This window comes from Mustela putorius, unplaced genomic scaffold (assembly GCF_011764305.1).
Source record: "Mustela putorius furo isolate JIRA1106 unplaced genomic scaffold, ASM1176430v1.1 tig00003834_pilon_pilon_pilon, whole genome shotgun sequence".
NCBI lineage: Eukaryota > Metazoa > Chordata > Mammalia > Carnivora > Mustelidae > Mustela > Mustela putorius.
In genome coordinates this window covers 129,760,179-129,784,684 of record NW_025421987.1, presented here as the reverse complement: position 1 = coordinate 129,784,684, position 24,506 = coordinate 129,760,179, and the positions used below count along the sequence as shown (strand labels likewise).

Here is a 24,506-nt window from a genome sequence, read left to right as displayed (position 1 = left end):
CTCAGCCATCGAAAAGAATGAAATCTCACCATTTCCAATAATGTGATTGGAGCTAGAGTGTATTATACTAAGCGAAATAGGTGAATCAGAGAAAGACAAATACCATATGATTTCACTCATATAGAATTTAAGAAACAAAACAAATGAGCATTAAGAAACAAAACAAATGAGGAAAAGGAGAGAGAGAAACTAAGAAACAGACTCTTAACTATAGAGAACAAACTGATGGCTACTAGAGGGGAAGTAGATGAAGGGATGAGTTAAATAGGTGATAGGGATCAAGGATCATTTGTTTTGATGAGCACCAGGTGTTTGTGGAAGTGTTGAATCGCTAAATTGTACACCTGGAACTAATATTATGGTGTATATTAACTGGAATTTAAATAAATGCTTAAAATGAAATTAAAATAAAAAACACCAGTTGCATCTCTATATACTAACAATGAAGTATTAAAAAAAGAAATCAAGAAAATCTCATTTACAATGACATCAAAAAATATACTTAAGAAATAAATTTACTGAGGAGATAAAAGATCTGTAAATTGAAAACCATAAAACATTGGTAAAAGAAATAAAAAATAAATGGAAGGATACGGGGCACCTGGGTGGCTCAGTGGGTTATGCCGCTGCCTTCTGCTTGGGTCATGATCTCGGAGTCCTGGGATCGAGCCCCGCATCAGGCTCTCTGCTCAGCGGGGAGCCTGCTTCCTCCTCTCTCTCTGCCTGCCTCTCTGCCTGCTTGTGATCTCTCTCTGTCAAGTAAATAAATAAAATCTTTAAAAATAAGTAAATAAATAAATGGAAGGATAGGAAGAATTAATATTATGAAAATATCCATGCTACCCAAACTAACTATAGATTTAATTCAATTCCTATCAAAGTTCTATTAACATTTTTTTACAGAAATAGAAAAAACAATTTCAAAATGCATATGAAACTACAACATAACCTGAATGGCTAAAGCAATCTTGAGTAGCAAGAACAAAATAGGATGTGGTGTATATATACAATGGAATATATATTATTCAGTCTTTAAAAATGTTACTCTACCATCTGTGACAACATGGATTAACCTGGAGTATATTATGCTAAATGAAATAAAGCAGACGGAGAAAGGCAAATCTGTATGATCTTACTTAGATATGGAATCGAAAAAAGTCTAACTCAGCAACAAATTAGAATAGTGGTTGTTACCAGGAGAAGGAAAATGGGGCAAATGAGATGTTAGCCAAAGGGTACAGAGTTGCAGTTATAACATTATTAAGTTCTAGAGACCTATTTTACAGCATGATGACTATAGTTAATAATAAGGTATTCTGTACTTGAAATTTGCTGAAAGTAGATCTTGTGTTCTGTGTATACACACACACACACACACATACACGATAGATACATTAATTATCTCAATAGTGATCATTATTTCACAATATATGCCTCTAGTAAAACATGTTATATATCTTATATATATATACAGTTTTTATTTGTCAACATGCCTTGTGTAACTGGAGAATAAGGTATCAATACCAATGCTAGCAAGGTTGTGGAAAAGTGTCTCATATGTTATTGGTGGGAATGTAAAATTGTATAGCTGTTCTGGAAAATAGTTCAGCAGTTCTTTAAAAACCAAACATATAAAAATCAAGTACAGTTACTGAACTACTGGGCATTTATCCTAATTAAATGAAAACTTTTACTCACTTAAAAATGTGTACAAATGTTTGTAGCAGCCTTACTTGTAGTAGCCAAAAACTGAGGGGGGGGGAATATGGATGTTCTTTAACAGGTGAATGAAAGACAATTGTGGAATATCCATACCAAGGAAACTACTTAGCAGTAAAAATCAACAAACTGTTGAAACATGGAATGTATTGACCTCATTGTGTTGAATTAAAAAACTGATTTCAAAGGCCACATGCTACATGGTTTCATTTATATAACATTCTCAAAATGACAGAGTATATCTAGGGACAGGACTAGGGGGTTGAGTATAAATGGATAGTATGAGGAAGTCCTTTCTGGTGATGGGGTTCTATATCTGTATTGTGGTGACAGTTACATAAATCTATACATGTAAAATTGCACAGAACTACACACACATACACAGATGAATACATGTAAAAAGTGGTGAAAACTGGGTAATATCTGTAGTCTATTAACAGTATTGTAACAATGTCAGTTTTCTAGTTTTTATGTTTTTCTACAATTATGTAAGAAATTGTCATTGGAAGAAGCTGGATGAAGGCTACCAGGACTGTGTACTATTTTGAAAATTCCTGTGAGTCTATAGTTTATTTCAAAATAATTTTTTTAAAGGTAAGTACACATATTTTGTCAAATTTCCCTCCAAGAGGGCTAAAACAATTTTTATGTATGGTATGTATATATATATGTTATGTTTGTATATATGGTATATGTGTATGTGTGTTTGTATATGCATTTTGGTATATGTGCATGTATGTATGCGTACACATACATGTACATCTATGTGGTATAGTGCATATATAAACACAGATATATGTATATTTATATAAAACCAGAAACATAAGAGACTGTTCAGCACAGCTTTTCTAACATAGTGTGTTGTCATACTTTTTAATCTTTTTGGTAACAAATGGTGTTCCTATGTTCTAATTTGCTTTTTTTTCTTTTATTAAAAATGAGTTTGAACATTTTCTTTTCATATATTCGAGGGCCATTTTTATACTACTTGTTGTTTTGATTCTGGTTCTTTGTTCCTTAAATGTCAAGCGTTCTTAATATATTATATTAGACCTTTCTCTGTACTATATATAACAGATATTTTTTCCCGTTTGTCCGTTGTCTTTTGAATTTGTTTATGGTAGCTTTTGCCATGCAAAAACTTTTATTTTTGTTCAACCTAAATTATCAGTCTTTTTTTTTTTTATTGCCTCAGTTTTGAGTCATACTTTTTTTTTTTTTAAGATTTTATTTATTTACAAATAACAGAGAATAAAGAAGCTGAGCAAAAGAGGGACAAACAGCTACTGGACCACGAGGGGAGAATTCGAGAGATAAGTGACACCATAAGACGAAACAACATTAGAATAATTGGGATTCCAGAAGAAGAAGAAAGAGAGAGGGGAGCAGAAGGTATACTGGAGAGAATTATTGGGGAGAATTTCCCCAATATGGCAAAGGGAAGGAGCATCAAAATTCAGGAGGTTCAGAGAACGCCCCTCAAAATCAATAAGAACAGGCCCACACCCCGACACCTAATAGTAAAATTTACAAGTTTTAGTGACAAAGAGAAAATCCTGAAAGCAGCCCGGGATAAGAGGTCTGTAACATACAATGGTAAAAATATTAGATTGGCAGCTGACTTATCCACAGAGACCTGGCAGGCCAGAAAGAGCTGGCATGATATTTTCAGAGCACTAAACGAGAAAAACATGCAGCCAAGAATACTATATCCAGCTAGGCTATCACTGAAAATAGAAGGAGAGATTAAAAGCTTCCAGGACAAACAAAAACTGAAAGAATTTGCAAACACCAAACCAGCTCTACAGGAAATATTGAAAGGGGTCCTCTAAGCAAAGAGAGAGCCTACAAGTGGTAGATCAGAAAGGAACAGAGACCATATACAGTAACAGTCACCTTACAGGCAATACAATGGCACTAAATTCATATCTCTCAATAGTTACCCTGAATGTTAATGGGCTAAATGCCCCAATCAAAAGATACAGGATATCAGAATGGATAAAAAAACAAAACCCATCTATATGTTGCCTCCAAGAAACTCATTTTAAGCCCGAAGACACCTCCAGATTTAAAGTGAGGGGGTGGAAAAGAATTTACCATGCTAATGGACATCAGAAGAAAGCAGGAGTGGCAATCCTTATATCAGATCAATTAGATTTTAAGCCAAAGAATATAATAAGAGATGAGGAAGGACACTATATCATACTCAAAGGGGCTGTCCAACAAGAAGATCTAACAATTTTAAATATCTATGCCCCCAACATGGGAGCAGCCAACTATATAAACCAATTAATAACAAAATCAAAGAAACACATCAACAATAATACAATAATAGTAGGGGACTTTAACACTCCCCTCACTGAAATGGACAGATCATCCAAGCAAAAGATCAGCAAGGAAATAAAGGCCTTAAACGACACACTGGACCAGATGGACATCACAGATATATTCAGAACATTTCATCCCAAAGCAACAGAATACACATTCTTCTCTAGAGCACATGGAACATTCTCCAGAATAGATCACATCCTCGGTCCTAAATCAGGACTCAACCGGTATCAAAAGATTGGGATCATTCCCTGCATATTTTCAGACCACAATGCTCTGAAGCTAGAACTCAACCACAAAAGGAAGTTTGAAAAGAACCCAAATACATGGAGACTAAACAGCATCCTTCTAAAGAATGAATGGGTCAACCGGGAAATTAAAGAAGAATTGAAAAAAATCATGGAAACAAATGATAATGAAAATACAACGGTTCAAAATCTGTGGGACATAACAAAGGCAGTCCTGAGAGGAAAATATATAGCGGTACAAGCCTTTCTCAAGAAACAAAAAAGGTCTCAGGTACACAACCTAACCCTACACCTATAGGAGCTGGAGAAAGAACAAGAAAGAAACCCTACGCCCAGCAGGAGAAGAGAAATCATAAAGATCAGAGCAGAAATCAATGAAATAGAAACCAAAAAAACAATAGAGCAAATCAACAAAACTAGGAGCTTGTTCTTTGAAAGAATTAATAAAATTGATAAACCCCTGGCCCGACTTATCAAAAAGAAAAGAGAAAGGACCCAAATAAATAAAATCATGAATGAAAGAGGAGAGATCATAACTAACACCAAAGAAATACAAACTATTATAAAAACATACTATGAGCAACTCTACGCCAATAAATTTGACAATCTGGAAGAAATGGATGCATTCCTAGAAACATATAAACTACCACAACTGAACCAGGAAGAAATAGAAAGCCTGAACAGACCCATAACCAGTAAGGAGATTGAAACAGTCATTAAAAACCTCCAAACAAACAAAAGCCCAGGGCCTGACGGCTTCCTGGGGGAATTCTACCAAACATTTAAAGAAGAACTAATTCCTATTCTCCTGAAACTGTTGCAAACAATAGAAATGGAAGGAAAACTTCCAAACTCATTTTATGAGGCCAGCATCACCTTGATCCCAAAACCAGACAAGGATCCCACCAAAAAAGAGAGCTATAGACCAATATCCTTGATGAACACAGATGCGAAAATACTCAACAAAATACTAGCAAATAGGATTCAACAGTACATCTTTAAAGGGATTATTCACCACGACCAAGTGGGATTTATTCCAGGGCTGCAAGGTTGGTTCAACATCCGCAAATCAGTCAATGTGATACAACACATCAATAAAAGAAAGAACAAGAACCATATGATACTCTGAATAGATGCTGAAAAAGCATTTGACAAAGTACAGCATCCCTTCCTGATCAAAACTCTTCAAAGTGTAGGGATAGAGGACACATACCTCAATATCATCAAAGCCATCTATGAAAAACCCACCGCAAATATCATTCTCAATGGAGAAAAACTGAAAGCTTTTCCGCTAAGGTCAGGAACACGGCAGGGATGTCCATTATCACCACTGCTATTCAACATAGTACAAGAGGTCCTAGCCTCAGCAATCAGACAACAAAAGGAAATTAAAGGCATCCAAATCGGCAAAGAAGAAGTCAAATTATCACTCTCTGCAAATGATATGATACTATATGTGGAAAACCCAAAAGAGTCCACTCCAAAACTGCTAGAACTTGTACAGGAATTCAGTAAAGTGTCAGGATATAAAATCAATGCACAGAAATCAGTTGCATTTCTCTACACCAACAGCAAGACAGAAGAAAGAGAAATTAAGGAGTCAATCCCATTTACAATTGCATCCAAAACCAAAAGATACCTAGGAATAAACCTAACCAAAGAGACACAGAATCAATACTCAGAAAACTATAAAGTACTCATGAAAGAAATTGAGGCAGACATAAAGAAATGGAAAAATGTTCCATGCTCCTGGATTGGAAGAATAAATATTGCGAAAATGTCTAGGCTACCTAAAGCAATCTACACATTTCATGCAATTCCTATCAAAGTACCATCCATCTTTTTCAAAGAAATGGAACAAATAATTCTAAAATTTATATGGAACCAGAAAAGACCTCGAATAGCCAAAGGGATATTGAAAAAGAAAGCCAAAGTTGGTGGCCTCACAATTCCGGACTTCAAGCTCTATTACAAAGCTGTCATCATCAAGACAGCATGGTACTGGCACAAAAACAGACCCATAGATCAATGGAACAGAATAGAGAGCCCAGAAATAGACCCTCAACTCTATGGTCAACTAATCTTCGACAAAGCAGGAAAGAATGTCCAATGGAAAAAAGACAGCCTCTTCAATAAATGGTGCTAGGAAAATTGGACAGCCACATGCAGAAAAATGAAATTGGACCATTTCCTTACACCACACACAAAAATAGACTCAAAATGGATGAAGGACCTCAATGTGAGAAAGGAATCCATCAAAATCCTTGAGGAGAACACAGGCAGCAACCTCTTCGACCTCTGCCGCAGCAACATCTTCCTAGGAACAACGCCAAAGGCAAGAGAAGCAAGGGAAAAAATGAACTATTGGGATTTCATCAAGATCAAAAGCTTTTGCACAGCAAAGGCAACAGTTAACCAAATCAAAAGACAACTGACAGAATGGGAGAAGATATTTGCAAACGACATATCAGATAAAGGACTAGTGTCCAGAATCTATAAAGAACTTAGCAAACTCAACACCCAAAGAACAAATAATCCAATCAAGAAAGGGGCAGAGGACATGAACAGACATTTCTGCAAAGAAGACATCCAGATGGCCAACAGACACATGAAAAAGTGCTCCATATCACTCGGCATCAGGGAAATACAAATCAAAACCACAAAGAGATATCACCTCACACCAGTCAGAATGGCTAAAATCAACAAGTCAGGAAATGACAGATGCTGGCGAGGATGCGGAGAAAGGGGAACCCTCCTACACTGTTGGTGGAAATGTAAGCTGGTGCAGCCACTCTGGAAAACAGCATGGAGGTTCCTCAAAATGTTGAAAATAGAACTGCCCTATGACCCAGCAATTGCACTATTGGGTATTTACCCTAAAGATACAAACGTAGTGATCCAAAGGGGCACGTGCACCGGAATGTTTATAGCAGCAATGTCCACAATAGCCAATCTATGGAAAGAACCTAGATGTCCATCAACAGATGAATGGATCAAGAAGATGTGGTATATATACACAATGGAATAGTATGCAGCCATCAAAAGAAATGAAATCTTGCCATTTGCGACAACATGGATGGAACGAGAGCGTATCATGCTTAGTGAAATAAGTCAAGCAGAGAAAGACAACTATCATATGATCTCCCTGATATGACGAAGTGGTGATGCAACATGGGGGTTAAGTGGGTAGGAGAAGAATCAATGAAACAAGATGGGATTGGGAGGGAGACAAACCATAAGTGACTCTTAATCTCACAAAACAAACTGAGGGTTGCTGGGGGGAGGGGTTTTGGGAGAAGGGGGTGGGATTATGGACATTGGGGAGGGTATGTGCTTTGGTGAGTGCTGTGAAGTGTGTAAACCTGGTGATTCACAGACCTGTACCGCTGGGGATAAAAATATATGTTTATAAAAAATAAAAAATTAAAAGTAAAAGATTTTATTTATTTGACAGACAGAGATCACAAGTAGGCAGAGAGGCAGGCAGAGAGAGAGGAGGAAGCAGAGAGCCCTACGCAGGACTGGATCCCAGGATCATATTGACCTGAGCCGAAGGCAGAGGCTTTTTTTTTCTTTTCGAAGGCTTATCCCACTGAGCCACCTAGGTGCCCCGAGTCATAGTTATTTTTTATTGCATCTGGATTTTGAGTCATAATTTCCCTGCACCAAGGTTTTGGAGGAGTTCACACATGTTTTCTTTTACTTGTATGGCTTCATTTTTGTAGTTAGGTTCATAATCTATTTGAAATTTATTCTTATGTGTGGTGTAAGATAGAGATCTAATTCTTTCCCCAGTTTTTGTCCAGCTTTCCCAGAACCATTTGTTAAATTTGAATGATTTGAGATGCTACCTCTATCATATACTAAACTTCATGTGTGCTTGGGTCTGTGTCTGGACTTTGTATTCCCTTGTACCAGGTCCACAGTGTTTTATTTATAGAGGCTTTAGTAGTATGCTTTAACATTTTGTTGGGATAATCCCCTGCAAAATTTTTCTTTTCCATGTCTTTCTTGCTCTTCTTGCATATATGTTTTTACCACATAAACTTTAGTATCAACTTCCTAGCCTTACATAGTAGCTTGTTTGTATTTTTATTGGAATTACATTAAATCTATGAATTAAACTTAGTAAAAACTAACATCTTTATAATATTGAATTCTATTAAAGAACATGAAATTTTTTCTGTTGTTCATACTTTATGTGTCTTTCAGGAGTGTTTTAGAATTTTCCTCTTATAAGTATTTAATCTTTGTTGCTATTGTAAATGAATTTTTTTGTATCATTATGTGCTGTATTTCTTTATTTTTTTGTATATATAAAGGACATTTTGTTTGTAAATTTTATATTCTGTTAATTCTCTCTAAAGTCTTTATTGTTTGAGCTAGTTTCATCTTTGAATCTGTGGGCATTTCCAGTTATACTATCATATCATTTGTGAATAGAGATTGTTATACTTCTTCTTTTCCATTGCAATGCCTATAAGTAATTTGCCTTATCTAATTGCCTTGGCTCATACCTCTAGTACAGTATTGAATAATAATGGATATAGTGGACATCCTTTCATTGTTCCTGATCTTAGTGGAAATATCTCTAGAATTTTCTCATTAAATACAGTCATGTCTTTAGGACTACAGTATATATATTTAATCACTTTAAGGAAGTATCCCTCAGTTCCTATATTTGTAAGTGAATCAATGTTATCATTGCCTTTTTAATATTTATGGAATTCATGATTTTTTCTGTTAGATTTATTAAAATGGTATATTATACTGATGGATTTTTAAATATTGATGTTACCATATAGTTGTGAAGTAAATACCACTTTGTCATGGTGTGTCATTTTCTTAAGGTGGTCTTGGATTCTGTTTCTCAATATTTTTTAAATTTTGTGGTAAAATACACAATATAAAACTTACTATCTTAACCATTTTTAAGTTTTCAGTTCAGTGGTATTAAACACATTCACATTGTTTTGCAACCATCATTCCCTAACTCTTCAATTTGAAAAACTGATTTGCTTGTTAATATTTTATCTAGCTTTTGCAACATCATTATAAGTAATATTGTTTTACACTTTTCTTTGTTCTGCCTTTATCTAGTTTAAGTATCAGTGTTATTTATATTTGATCCATGAAAGGAATTAGGAAGTTGTCCTTCCTTTTTAATGCTCTGGAATAATTTATTGAGCATTGGGACTAAATGATCAAAATTGACCCCAGAGTTGGCAGCTATATAGTACTCTTAGTTTAATGGTACAGTCATCTTTCTCCTTTTTCTTCTTTTTCTGTTTTCAGTTGCCAAAGGATGCTACTTCTTTAATTTTTGTCTTTTTTTTTTTTCCTTTCCCAGAGGCTATGCATTTTATAGATTGTGTTCTTTAAATCACAAACTTCTAAGTTCATTTTATGTGGTTTGTGTTCTAATTTACTCAGGTTTTTTTTTTTTTTTTTTTTTTTTTTTAGCATTTTCAACCTTACTGTGGACTTAGTCGTTGTGGTAGTATATTTTTAATCAATGTTAAGTCCTTCCTGTTCAGTTTTCCACAGATTTTTTTTGCATTGTTTTTTATTTTGGTCTATTTCTGCTTATCACAAATCTTTGTTGGGTCAGCAAAGGTAGAGTGGGAGTAGGAAAGATCAAATACTGGCTTTAATGATTTTTTTCTCTTTTTATCCATAATCATTTTGAAGCTTTGGCATTCTCTGTCTTAAAGTTACCTTATAGGCTGAAAGTACGGTTTCATGTGGAAATTGCTTTTTCCTTCTTGTTGCCTATAGTTTGGGGAGAAATAGTGTGAAGTAGATATCTATGCATTTGCTATTTTCTTTAGCTCTTAAGAATTTTTACTACATTCCTTCTTTTCTAGTCTCTTAGATATAAACTATAGAACAAGTGAATTAGGGGCAGTATTGACTTTTGGAGGATAAACATAATTAACCCTTTTCTATTGTTAAAGGTTGCAGATGAGGCAATTTAAAAAGAACTGGAAATGTGATTTAGATTCAGCCTTGAATGAAATAGAGGTATGACATATGACACTTATTTTTTTTTTTAAATAAATTGCTGGGATCTCTGAAAACCAGTAATAAAGAAACTTTGAATAGAGGGAAACGTTTTTTTAAACCCTCTTGTTAGAGAAAATTCTCAAGGGCAAGAAGTCTAATACTTTTTTTAACACTTTGAAATGCAGACAATTTCTAGAGTTATGGACTATTCTAAAAATAATTGTTCAGTTTCAAAATTAACATATTAAGGTATAGTAATCTAAGGCTTATTAGCCGTTAATTCTTGTCGCCAGACAGACTTGGTGCACAAGAAAGTTGGCTTTCTTACCATAATCCACAGATGGCTGCAGTATGTGAAATGATAGTGGAAAGCCAAGGTCAGTGTGCCCTCTCCAGGCATTTGGAGTATAAGAAATAGAGAACTTCCAAGATGATTTTACTATTTAGTTTAAGATCGTTTTTATACTCCTCTAGGAATTGTTGGTCTAGTCTTAATTAGTATTTGTATCTTTGAAGTAATCTTATGTTGGTGTGGAAAAGTATTTCTTTGTTTATAATAGAAAATAATGAGAAGATGTTAATTAAGTTTACTGAAATTTACTGTGTAGTCCCTTTCATACAAAAAATGTAGTGCCCAAAAGGATATTTGGGCCCCAAATTATTAATGGGGCCAAATAATAGCAAAATGCAATCTCTAAAAGTAGTAAAATAATGTATTTCTCCAGAGACAGCTCAAACTATATAGCTTATCACCTGTTTTCCATAAAACTTATCTCCATTGTCTAGTTCAGGTTTTGGGATGACATCATTAAGTACATTATGAAAAGGTTATTAAAAGAGACGTACAATGCAATCTGGAACTTACAGAGACTATGCTATAGTCAGAAACCCAAATTGCACAATAGCAAGTTATTGGTGGTGTAACACTGTCAGTAAGTTTTTGAGATCTACAGAGATTGTTATTAATTTCTATATATCTAATGCCTATATGTGTCTATTCCATAATATGTTTTTATAAATGACAGCTTTCTTTCTTTTTTCTTGTTTTGTTTCTAATAATTCTGATAGCATTGTAAAGAAAAAGGTGACTGGATCAAACTGGGAAATTTATACATTAACATAAAAATGGGCTGTGAAAACTTTGCAGATTTCCAGAGATTTTGTGCTTATATTGCTGAAACATTAACAAAAGACTGTAAAGAAGAGAGATCAGGTGTTCCATTTTGTGAATTTGCTGAAACAGGTAAAATGTCACTCTTTGGGTTTAAGTATTGTGTGTATTAGGATGGTGCAGTGTTTTAACAGGAATGTAAAGCTCTTACTATTTTCCATGTTGGGGATAATTTGATATTGCAGATTTCAGATACTTTTCCTTCTCTTTTATAAATCTTTCATCTTTTTTTTAAATTTTTTAAAGATCTTATTTATTTATTTGACAGAGAGAAATCACAAGTAGATGGAGAGGCAGGCAGAGAGAGAGAGAGGGAAGCAGCTCTCTGCTGAGCAGAGAGCCGGATGTGGGACTCGATCCCAGGACTCTGAGATCATGACCTGAGCCGAAGGCAGCGGCTTAACCCACTGAGCCACCCAGGCGCCCAAATCTTTCATCTTTTTATTATGAAGTTAGATTATAATGATATAAGGTCAAGAATTGTTTTAACACCTCATGTTTCATTTTCTTATCTGTCTTTTCATTCAGATTGGTAAAACTATTGCTAGCAAATTGTACTGGAGCACTTGAATTTTTGAATCATTGAAGTCGTTACTACCTTCACTAGTATAAGTCAACAAAATTCATATGTTTCTGAGACTTTTTTTTTTTTGGATGAGCTCTTCACTGCTGTATTTTTTTAATCAGAGGTCAGCAAACCTTTTCTGCAAAGGGCCAGTAGTAAATATTTTAGGCTTCACGCTATCAGATGTGATCACATAATCACATAGTTTTCTTTTCCTTTCAACCAACCCTTTAAAAATAGGGGAACCATTCGTAGCTCACAAGCTATACTAAAACAGACCACAGGCCTGATTTGTCCTATAGGCTGTGGTTTACCAACACCTGGTCTTTCTTCTAGTGTCAATAATTTCATATCAATTAGTCTTTGCTGCCATTTTAAGTGACTTTTTCACTTTTTTTTGACATGCCTACTTTGTGTTTCAGTTAGCAAAGATCCACAAAATAGCGAAGTAGATAAAACTTTGCTGGGAAGAATTGGAATCAGTGCTATGTACTACTATCACAAGCTGTTGCAGTGGCCCAAGGTATGTCATTAAATTTTTGTTTGGGGTTGGTACAGAGTGTATTAATTTAAAATTTTTCTAACAATATAGTTAACCCTGCAAATTAGAAATTTCCTAATTATTGTTATAAGTGGCAAATGAGTCCCAGACTATTAGTGTATCAGGTAAATGTGGAAAGGCAGTAGCATGAGACCAGTTACCCTGAATAAGTATCAGAAGTATGCTAAGTATCATATTTATTTGAAGCAACTTTCAATACAGAGTTTTGCTTCCTCTTAAGGATTTATAACATTATAATTTTGCATAAGTTCCAGACACCTTTTTTAAGATGAATCCAGGGAACTCACAATTAACAGAACTCCTTAAAAATCAGCTCCTGGAACACTTAGACCATATATTTTGATATCTATCTTTGAAGTTTAGCTCACCTTAGAAGTGGTCTGTTATTCTGGACCATACTGAACTACCATTCTTTAGATTTCTCTGAGGTGACAGGTGGTTGTAGATTCAACAAAGTGAAATAAAGTAGAGGACAGGAAAAATCTAAAATAGGAAGGAATTTCTGAGGGATGAATGGAGCAGTTGAGAATGTGGTCAGTACTGAATTGACTATTATAATGTATCTTTTGCTGCTTCTTTCTTCTTATAAAATAAGGTTATTTCATAAAGAAATATGTTCAATAACATATAAGTACATGGCCATTCATACACATACAAATTCATTGATTTTTTAAAATTAAAAACAACAACAACAACAGAATCCTTGTACATAAGGTCTCCAGTCTTTAAGGTCTTCAGAAGGTTAGCATTCACTGTGTGGTGGTAGGCCTGCAATGGGCAGAATATAGCTTGTCCCTAGTCTCATAGTCTAGCTTAAGTTTCATCATAGCATTAATTTCTTAGATATTTAATGCTTGGGACATTGAGGACTACATAACACAGTATTTTTGACAAAGATTGATTTTGTTGAAATTTTAGAGTGTATTTTAATTTTGTTCATTGTGATTATTTCTTAAGAGTCTGGTGAGTTTGTGCCTGTATTGTAATTTAAAATTTTCAGTATCTTATTTGGAATGAATATTTTATTTATTTTACTTAGTATGAATTTTTTTAGTGAAACCTATTCCTTTTGAACACAAAAGTAATACCACTGAAATTAAGCTAGAGCTTTTTCCTTAAAAATGTATTCATTTCTATAATCAACTTAAAAGTACCTTAACATCACAATATAGATCTAACTCAAATAGAATAGAATATAATATAAAACCAGGATCCACAAACTAAGAGCCAAATCTGACCCACAGCCTGTTTTTGTATATCTCAAGAGCTAAGAATGTTTTTTCATTTTTAAGGCATTAGAAAATTAAAACAGCAACAACCAAAAAGAATGTGAATCTGACCAAATTGGACCTGCAGAGCCTAGGTATTTACTATCTGGCTAATTATAGGAAAAGTTTTCTGACCTCTTATATAAAAAAATACTGTATATCTAATTTCTGATGTCCAAATGAGATATAATCTTTATGTAGACTATGTGAAATAATTAGTCTGTTGAATAAAAAACAATTTTCAGCCAGCAGTTTTATTCTTTTCTTTTCCCTACTATCATTCTTTATGTAAATTTTATAAGACATTACCTTGATTTTTCTCTTTCTCTCCCTCTTGGCTCTTAGGGTGATCCACAGAAGAACAAAAATGTATAGTTACTAGTTTTCCACTTTAGGGCAAGAAATCCTTTCTCCAAATGAAATCTTTAGGGGCAGCAAACGTATAAAAACGCTTAGAAAGGGGTGTTAGCAGGGTGAGGATTAATATGAGGCAAAGCCTTGCTTCCTCCCCTTCCCTTATCTGTCTCTGTTGCGAAGCAGGAGGGCGTTAAGGGAAGAGTCTTTTGAGAACCATCTGTCTAGAAGGATAATTCAAATTGGGTAATTGACTTCTGTATAACTACTGATGTTATGTTTCTGTGATACTCTAAATGAGTAATACTCAATATTCTTTATTTTTACTCTAGGGAAGGAAAGTCTTAGATAAATTATATGAATTAAAAATACATTTCACAAGTTTAAAAGGACTTACTGGGCCTGAGAAGCTAGCACCAAGATGTCAAATTGTGAATATTGCAGCAGAAATTTTTCTAAAAAGTGGAAGCCTAGATGGTGCCATTTGGGTATTGAGGGGTAAGTTATGATATATGCAAGCATAATTGTTATAAATTCTTGTGTATGTAATTACCTTAAATTGATGTTGAATTGTGGGTGGTAATTTGGCCTAGTAAACCTTAGTGATCATGTAGGTAGGAAAGGTAGTTGTGTAAAATGGAAGGAGAAAGTTAACCTTACTTTTTTTTTTTTTTTTGAGAGAGAGAGAAAGCACAAGCTGGGGCGGGGGCCATGGGGACAGGGGGAAGGAGGCTCCCTTCTGAGCAGGGAGCCAGATGCAGGGCTCCATCCCAGGACCCTGGGTTCACTACCTGAGTTGAAGGCAGATGCTTAACCGTCTGAGTAACTCAGGTGCCTGAAAGTTAACCTTACTTTAAAGAAAAAATTATATTGACCTTCTATTGAAAAGCTAGTTCTTACTTTGGCCTAGAAACCATACAAAAATGTTGCCCAGAATGAAGTAAGAAGTAAGAAGTGGAGGCTGAATTCAAACCTGGACAGTCCAGCTTCAGAGCCCAGGCTTCAGATGCTATCTAAGATAGGCAATTCCCTATTGTAATCTGCATAACTCTTATCTTTGTACATATAGGCAAACATAAGTTCAAACCAAGACAAGTAAAGCTCATTTTCCTAGTAAGTCCACCTATCTAACAGCAATTACAATGAAATTAAGCCAGTACAAGTACTTAAGATTAGTTTGCTATGAGGTAAATAAAAATTTAGAGAGCACACTGGTAACATAGCATGCTTTCTAATGGTAGCTCTGGCTACTTAAACCATCAGGAAGATGTTTTTTGTTAAAATGGGATAACAATGGAGAAACCTCAAGAATCTCTGGATTTAGGTGAGAAGATGGAATATATACACAAGTAAAGCAAATAGATAACGTTTACACTAACATAGAAACACATACCAGCACACATATAATGAATATGTAATTAACACATTCATATTCAAATAACATTATGAATATGCAATTAACATATATTATTTATATGTTTTTTTAAATTTATTTTTTATTTTCAGTATAATACTATTCATTATTTTTGCACCACACCCCGTGCTCCATACAATCCGTGCCCTCTATAATACCCACCACCTGGAACCCTGACCTCCCACCCCCTACCCCTTCAAAACCCTCAGATTGTTTTTCAGAGTCCATAGTCTCTCATGGTTCATCTCCCCTTCCAATTTCCCTCAACTCCCTTCTCCTCTCCATCTCCCCTTGTCCTCCATGCTTTTTGTTATGCTCCACAAATAAGTGAAACCATATGATAATTGACTCTCTCTGCTTGACTGATTTCACTCAGCATAATCTCTTCAAGTCCCATCCATGTTGTTACAAAAGTTGGGTATTCGTCCTTTCTGATGGAGGCACAATACTCCATAGTGTATATGGACCACATCTTCCTTATCCATTCATCCGTTGAAGGGCATCTTGGTTCTATCCACAGTTTGGCGACTGTGGCCATTGCTGCTATAAACATTGGAGTACAGAAGGCCCTTCTTTTCACTACATCTGTATCTTTGGGGTAAATACCCAGGAGTGCAATTGCAGGGTCATGGGGAAGTTCTATTTTTAATTTCTTGAGGAATCTCCACACTGTTCTTCAAAGAGGCTGCACCAACTTGCATTCTCACCAACAGTTGAAGAGGGTTCCCCTTTCTCCACATCCCCTCCAACACATGTTGTTTCCTGTTTTGCTAATTTTGGCCATTCTAACTGGTAAAAGGTGATATCTCAATGTGGTTTTAATTTGAATCTCCCTGATGGCTAGTGATGATGAAAATTTTTTCGTGTGTCTTATAGCCATTTGTATGTCTTCATTGGAGAAGTGTTTGTTTATATCTTCCACCCATTTTTTGATATGATTGTCTGTTTTGTGTGTGTTAACTTTGAGGAGTTCTTTATAGATCCTGGATATCAACCTTTTGTCTGTACTGTCATTTGCAAATATCTTCTCGCATTCCATGGGTTGCCTCTTTGTTTTCTTGACTGTTTCCTTTGCTGTGCAGAAGCTTTTGATTTTGATGAAGTCCCCAAAGTTCATTTTCGCTTTTGTTTCCTTTGCCTTTAGAGACATATCTTGAAAGAAGGTGCTGTGGCTGATATCGAAGAGATTACTGCCTATGTTCTCCTCTAGGATTCTGATGGATTCCTGTCTCACATTGAGGTCTTTTATCCATTTTTAGTTTATCTTTGTGTACGGTGTAAGAGAATGGTTGAGTTTCATTCTTCTACTTATAGCTGCCCAGTTTTCCCAGCACCATTTATTGAAGAGACTGTCTTTTTTCCACTGTATATTTTTTCCTGTTTTGTCGAGGATTCCTTGACCATAGAGTTGAGGGTCCATACCTGGGCTCTCTACTCTGTTCCACTGGTTTATGTGTCTGTTTTTATGCTAGTACCATGCTGTCTTGGTGATCACAACTTTGTAGTAAAGCTTGAAATCAGGTAATGTGATGCCCCCCATTTTATTTTTGTTTTTCAACATTTCCTTAGTGATTCGGGGTCTCTTCTGATTCCCTACAAATTTTAGGATTATTTGCTCCAGCTCTTTGAAGAATACCGGTAGAATTTTGATTGGAATAGCATTAAAAGTATAGATTGCTCTAGGCAGTATAGACGTTTTAACAGTGTTTATTCTTCCGATCCAAGAGCACAGAATGGCCTTCCATCTTTTTGTGTCTTCTTCAATTTCTTTCATGAGTGTTCCGTAGTTCCTCGAGTACAGATCCTTTACCTCTTTGGTTAGGTTGATTTCCAGGTATCTTATGGTTCTTGATGCTATAGTAAATGGAATCGATTCTCTAATTTCCCTTTCTTTATTTTCATTATTAGTGTATAAGAAAGCCACTGATTTTGTACATTGACTTTCTATCCTGTCATGTTGCTGAATTGCTGTATGAGTTCTAGAGTTTGGGGGTGGAGTCTCTTGGGTTTTCCATATAAAGAATCATTTCATCTGCAAAGAGAGATTTTGACTTCTTCATTGCCAATTTAGATATCTTTTATTTCTCTTTGTTGTCTGATTGCTGTTGCTAGGACTTCTAATACTATGTTGAACAAGAGTGGTGAGAGTGGGCATCCTTGTTGTGTTCCTGATCTCAACGGGAAGACTGCAAGCTTTTTCCCATTGAGGATGATATTTGCTGTGGGTCTTTCATAGATAGATTTGATGAAGTTCAGGAATGTTCCCTCTATCCCTATACTTTGAAGCATTATAATCAGGAACAGATGCTGGATTTTATCAAATGCTTTTTCTGCATCAATTGAGAGGACCATGTGGTTCTTCTCTCTTCTCTTATTGATTTGTCTGATCACAGTGATTGATTTGCAAATGTTGAACCATCCTTGTAGCCCAGGGATGAATCCCACTTGATCATGGTGGATAATCTTTTTAATGTGCTGTTGGATCCTGTTGGCTAGGATCTTGTTGAGAATCTTAGCATCCATATTCATCAGTGATATTGGTCTGAAATTCTCCTTTTTGGTAGGGTCTTTGCCTGGTTTGGGGAGCAGGGTAATGCTGGCTTCATAGAAAGAGTCTGGAAGTTTTCCTTCTGCTTCAATTTTTTGAAACAGCTTCAGGAGAATAGGTGTTATTTCTTCTTTGAAAGTTTGGTAGAATTCCCCAGGGAATCCGTCAGGTCCTGGGCTCTTGTTTTTTGGGAGGTTTTTGATCACTGCTTCAATCTCGTTACTAGATAGTGGTCTATTCAGGTTGTCAGTTTCTTCCTGGTTCAATTTTGGGAGTTTATAGTTTTTCAGGAATGCATCCATTTCATCTAGTTTGCTTAGCTTATTGGTATATAACTGTTGATAATAACTTCTGATGATTGTTTTTACTTCCTTGGTTTTCATTGTGATCTCCCCCTTTTCATTCATAATTTTATGAATTTGATATTTCTTTTCTTTTGGATTAGTGTGGCCAGTGGTTTATCGATCTTATTGATCTTTCAAAAAACCAGCTTCTAGTTTCATTGGTCCGTTCTACTGTATCTTTGCTTTCTACCTCATTGATCTCAGCATTCTAATCTTGATTATTTCCCTTCTTTTTTTTTTTAAAGATTTTATTTATTTATCAGAGAGAGAGAGGGGGAGAGAGCAAGCACAGGGAGACAGAATGGCAGGCAGAGGGAGAAGCAGGCTCCCTGCTGAGCAAGGAGCTCGATGTGGGACTCGATCCCAGGACGCTGGGATCATGACCTGAGCCAAAGGCAGCTGCTTAACCAACTGAGCCACCAGGCATCCCGATTATTTCCCTTCTTATGTGTGGACTTGGTTTGATTTGTTGTTGATTCTCCAGTTCTTTAAGGTGTAGAGACAGCTGGTGTGTTCTGGATTTTTCAGTTTTCTTGAGGGATGCTTAGATGGCTATGTATTTCCCCCTTAGGACCGCCTTTGCTGAATCCCATAGGTTTTAGACCAAAGTGTCTTCATTCTCATTGGTTTTCATGAATTGTTTCAGTTCTTTGATCTCCTGGTTGATCCAAGCATTCTTAAGCAAGGTGGTCTTTAGCTTCCAGGTGTTTGAGTTCCTTTTGAACTTTTCCTTGTGATTGAGCTCCAGTTTCAAAGCATTGTGATCTGAGAATCAGATCTTGAGTCCTGATTTGTGACCCAGTATGTGGTCTATTCTGGAGAAGGTTCCATGTGCACTTGAGAAGAATGAGTATTCTGTTGTTTTAGGGTGGAATGTTCTGTATATATCTAGGAGGTCCATCTGGTCCAATGTGTCATTCAATGCTCTTGTTTCTTTATTGATTTTCTGCTTCAATGGTCTGTCTATTTCTGAGAGAGGCGTGTTAAGATCTTCTACGATTAGTGTATTTATATCAATATGACTCTTTATCTTGATTAAGTTTTCTTATGTAATTGGCTGCTCCCATATTGGGGGCATAGATATTTACAATTGTTAGATCATCTTGGTGGATAGTCCCTTTGAAGAATAATGTAGTGTCCTTCTGTATCTCTAACTACAGTCTTTAGTTTAAAATCTAATTTGTCTGATATGAGAATCGCTACTGCAGCCTTCTTTTGAGGCCCATTGTCATGAAAGATGCTTCTCCATCCCTTCACTTTCAGTCTGGGTGTATCTTTAGGTTCACAATGGGTCTCTTGTAGACAGCATATGGATGGGTCCTGTCGTTTTATCCAGTCTGCAGCCCTGTGCTGTTTTATGGGCGCGTTTAGGCCATTTACATTGAGGGTGATTATTGATAGATACGTTTTTATTGACATTGTGTTACCTTTGAAGTCTTTCTGTAAATTGTCTCTATATTTCTGTTCAGTGCTATTCTTGGGCTTTTTCCTCTTTTAGAGAACCCCCCTTAATATTTCCTGCAGTGTCAGCTTGGTGGTTACATAGTCTTTTAAGCCTTGCCGGTCTTGGAAACTCTTTATCTCTCCATCCATTTTGAATGGCAGTCTTGCTGGATAAAGTATTCTTGGCTGCATGTTCTTCTCATTTAGTGCCCTGAATATGTCTTGCCAGCCTTTTCTGGCTTGCCAGGTCTCTGTGGACAGGTCTGACGTTATTCTGATGGGCTTTCTTCTGAACATAAGGATCTTCTTTGTCCTAGCTGCTTTCTTTTTTTTTTTAAAGATTTTATTTATTTATTTGACAGAGAGAGATCACAAGTAGGCAGAGAGGCAGGCAGAGAGAGAGAGAGGCGGAAGCAGGCTCGCTGCTGAGCAGAGAGCCCCATGCGGGACTCGATTCCAGGACCCTGAGATCATGACCTGAGCCGAAGGCAGCGGCTTAACCCACTGAGCCACCCAGGCGCCCCTGTCCTAGCTGCTTTCAAGAGGTTCTGCCTGCAATTATAATTCTTCATTCTTACTATTAGGTGTCTCGAGGACTTTCGAGAATCTGTAATCTTGTGGGGAAACCTTTCGGCCTCTAGTACATGAACGCTGGTTCCATTCATGAGATTTGGAAAATTTTCATGAAGAACTTGTTCCACTATATCTTCTCGACTTCTTTCTTTCTCCTCCCCTTCAGGGATTCCAATATTTCTGACATTGGAATGTTTCATGGCATCATTTATTTCCCTGATTCTGTTTTCGTGGCTTCTAAGCTGTTTGTTCCAGGCTTCCTCCTGATCCTTTCTCTCTATCTGTTTGTTCTCCAGATCACTAATTCTATCTTCTGTCTCAGTTACTTTAGTGTTGAGAGAATTTAGATTAGATTGGAACTCATTGAGAGCATTGTGAAGCTCATCCCTGGTAGCTTTCAGCTCTTTATTGAAAACATGATCTCTGGTCGTTTTCAGTTCAGCCCTTCAATTCCATTTGGTCACCCCATGACTTTCTCCACCCTAGCTATTGCTTGGATAATTGTTAGCCTGAATTCTCTTTCCGACATATTGTTTATGTTCATAGCCGTTAGCTCTGTTGCAGAAGGTCCATCCTCTGTATTTTTCTTCTGTTGGGCATTCCTCCCCCTAGTCATTTTGGTGAGAGATGGCTGAACGGATATAGCTGGATGTATCGACTATGGTGCAGTCAGGGTGTACCCTGGAACGCTTCCGAGCAATCAGGGTTCCCCACCCAAATGAGAGGAAAAAGAAAAGGAAAAGAAAAAAGAGGGGGCGTACCTGGGTGGCTCAGAGTGTTAAGCCTCTGCTTTCGGCGCAGGTCATGTTCTCGGGGTCGTGGGATCGAGCCCCGCATTGGGCTCTCTGCTCAGTGAGAGCTTGCTTCCTCCTCTCTCTCTCTCTGCCTGCCTCTCTGCCTACTTGGGATCTCTATCAAATAAATAAATAAAATCATAAAAAAAAAAAAAGAAAAAGAGAGAGGGATAGAGACAGGAACGAAAGGTGAGATAAAAGGGAAGGTTCAGCCCAAATGAGCCCCAGGGTAAGATTTATGAAGTATACAAACAAAAACAAATAAACAAAAAGACTAATGAAAGTATATGACAAGAGAAAAAAAATTATATATACATATATATAAAATTATATATATATATATATATATGCAAATAAAAGAAGAACCTCGTTAAAAAGGACCCTGAGTGTAATACTTATATACTATCGGGGCAAACACAAAAACACAGAAATCCTGGTGGAGGAAAAAGATGGGAGAGTGGTTGTAAATTCTCAGTGTGGGTGAGGAAAGTTGTTTTGATTCTTCCTGGATGTATCTTGATATCTTTGTTAAAGGACTCAACTTTCCTTAGATAAAGGGGGATTAGGAATTGGTTTATCTATAGGGGTGGCATTGATTGGGGAAAGGGGATTACCTTGACGTTTAACTCTATATGAATATTAGAAAATAAAAATTAAAAAAAGGAATAAACTAGACTAAACTAAACTAAAATTTAAAATAAAGGAAATTAAAAAAATAGAAATGCAAAAGGAAAACACAGGTGTATGTATCAAAAAGTTCAGGTTAGAAGGTTATTATGGAATTTGATGTATGGGACATCTCACTGTGATGGTAAATAGGTTAAAAAATTATCTATATAATATTAAAAAAATTATCTATATTAAAAAAAAAAGGAGCCAGAATAGTGGGAACGAATTAATAATAAAAATTGTCCTATGAAGTAGTGGTGGTTGTTCTCTTGTCGTCTTTTTTTTTTTTTTTTTTTTTTCCTTTCCTGGTTGGTTTTCTGGGGGAGGGGCCTGCCATGTGGGTTTTCAGTAAATGATGTTCTCAGAGTTATGTCCTTCCGCCCCCCTCAAGGGGGTGGGCTCTGAGGAAACAGTTTTTTTCAGGCTTTTGTTCTCTGGAGGTTTTTATATTTGTTCACTTTTGTTTTTCTCTCTCGCCTTGACTGCTTTTGATGGTTTTTGTAGGTTTAGAGGAAAGCAAACTGCACCCTGACTTCCCTCTCAGAGAGAAGCCTCAGTCTGGCTGCAGAGCCCAAATAAATCCCCCCTTAGCTGCTGGCAGAGCAGGTTCCCAGTTGTGGTTTCTGGGAACTCAGGATTTTTTGCTTGTACCCAAAACCACAGCAGCGGCGGCCGTCTGGGCAGCTCGACTGCCAGAGAAGTTCCAAGCAGCGATCGCACACTGAGATTTTCCCGCTGGCCTGGGCTGGGAGTGTCTGGTCTTTCGGGGTCTGAGAGCACCGGGCTGGCACCTGTGTGCACCTCTCTCAGGGGAGGGTGTGGGGCACGACTTGGACTCTGATGGCCTGGCAGGGCACTCGCGTGGGGACTGCAAAAAGGCTGTTCTTCTGTTGGCTGGTGAGGCTCCCAGCCCCTCACAGGAGCCAGGTGCCACATGATCTCAGGCGTGCTGGTGGTTCACGGACCAAGACCTGGTTTCTCCGCTGCACTCTCCCTGGCTCTGCGCCAGGGGTGGCTGTCCTGGGTCTGGGGACTTAAGCCCAGACCCGCAATCCGCCCCCCCCCCCACCGTGATCCTATGCTCTTTTTGAGTGCTTTCTACCAGACTCCTGAGTTAATGCTGGTCCCCAAACACAGGGCACTTTCATATTGGGTTATTAGTTTCCAATGGGTTGCCTCTGATGGCTCTCTCCCCCTTTTGTTTATCTTCCGATATCAGTCTGACTTTCCCACTCCACTTTATCTGCCCACTGGCGTCTTCTGCTCCAGTAGAGATCCAGATGTGTATAATTCTGAACTCAGGCTGATTTTGTGGGTGATCGGAGTTCTTTGGAAGTTAATCAGCTCACTTTAGGGTACAGATTGAAAGGGCACCTCCTCCTACTTTCCCGCCATCTTGTCTCTCCATATTATTTATATGTTAATCATTAAATATATATAGTACTTTGTCTTTGTTCAGGGATGAGAGTTTATGGAATGCAGAGGTTTTGAGTGTACTTCAGGATCAAAAATTTGTTGGAAAAGTTTTTCTTTAACTTAACAAACATAGCCAGTGAAGTTTGCTAAGTGGGGAAGAGTAACCAAAATATAAAAATAGAGATTAGCAAAATATAAGCCAAGCTTTCTTTGTTAGAAAGGAAAGATATGGCAAGATGGAAAGGTTGAAATAGTTGGTAAAAATGAGCTTATTGCACCTTGTGACAGGAAACTTCAGCCTAAAATTTTTTTCTTTTTTCTTTTTTTTTAAAGATTTTATTTATTTATTTGACAGAGAGAAATCACAAGTAGACGGAGAGGCAGGCAGAGAGAGAGAGAGAGGGAAGCAGGCTCCCTGCTGAGCAGAGGGCCCGATGCGGGACTCAATCCCAGGACCCCGAGATCATGACCTGAGCCAAAGGCAGCAGCTTAACCCACTAAGCCACCCAGGCGCCCCAGCCTAAAATTTCTGGCAAAACTATTCTTTCTCAAACTAGAGCCTAAAGGATTTTGTGAGAGGTTTTGGGATGGTCTATGGAGATGATAGATTTTTACAATTTCACTGTTATCTTTAAAAATTTGTATAAGTTAAAAACACAGGATTCTCTTTTTCAGGAACCATTTCAATTGAAAGTCACTTTAAAAAATGTATTTTATTTGTCAGACAGAAAAAGAGAGGGCACAAGCAGGGAGAGTAGCAGGGAGAGGGAGAGGCAGACTTCCCACTGAGCAGGGACCCCTACATGGGGCTTGATCCCAGGACCCTGGGACCATGATCTGAGCTGAAGGCAGGTACTTATCCAATTGAACCACCCAGGCACCCAAAAGTCATTTTCATTAATACAATTTTTTTTAAAAGATTTTATTTATTTATTTGACAGACAGGGATCACAAGTTGGCAGAGAGGCAGGCAGAGAAAGAGGAGGAAGCAGGCTCCCTGCCAAGCAGAGAGCCCGATGCAGGGCTTGATCCCAGGACCCTGGGATCATGACCTGAGCTGAAGGCAGAGGCTTTAACCCACTGA

General features: G+C 37.1%; 1 protein-coding gene across 1 annotated transcript in view; it reads left to right on the top strand.

Moving 5' to 3' along the window:
- The window catches only part of TOPAZ1 (testis and ovary specific TOPAZ 1), a 133,260-nt gene that overhangs the window by 82,309 nt on the left and 26,445 nt on the right, over positions 1 to 24,506 (top strand). The window contains 4 exon segments of the mRNA XM_045089042.1: positions 10,253 to 10,319; positions 11,370 to 11,544; positions 12,460 to 12,560; positions 14,554 to 14,719. Coding sequence (XP_044944977.1) covers positions 10,253 to 10,319; positions 11,370 to 11,544; positions 12,460 to 12,560; positions 14,554 to 14,719 — 509 coding nt within the window.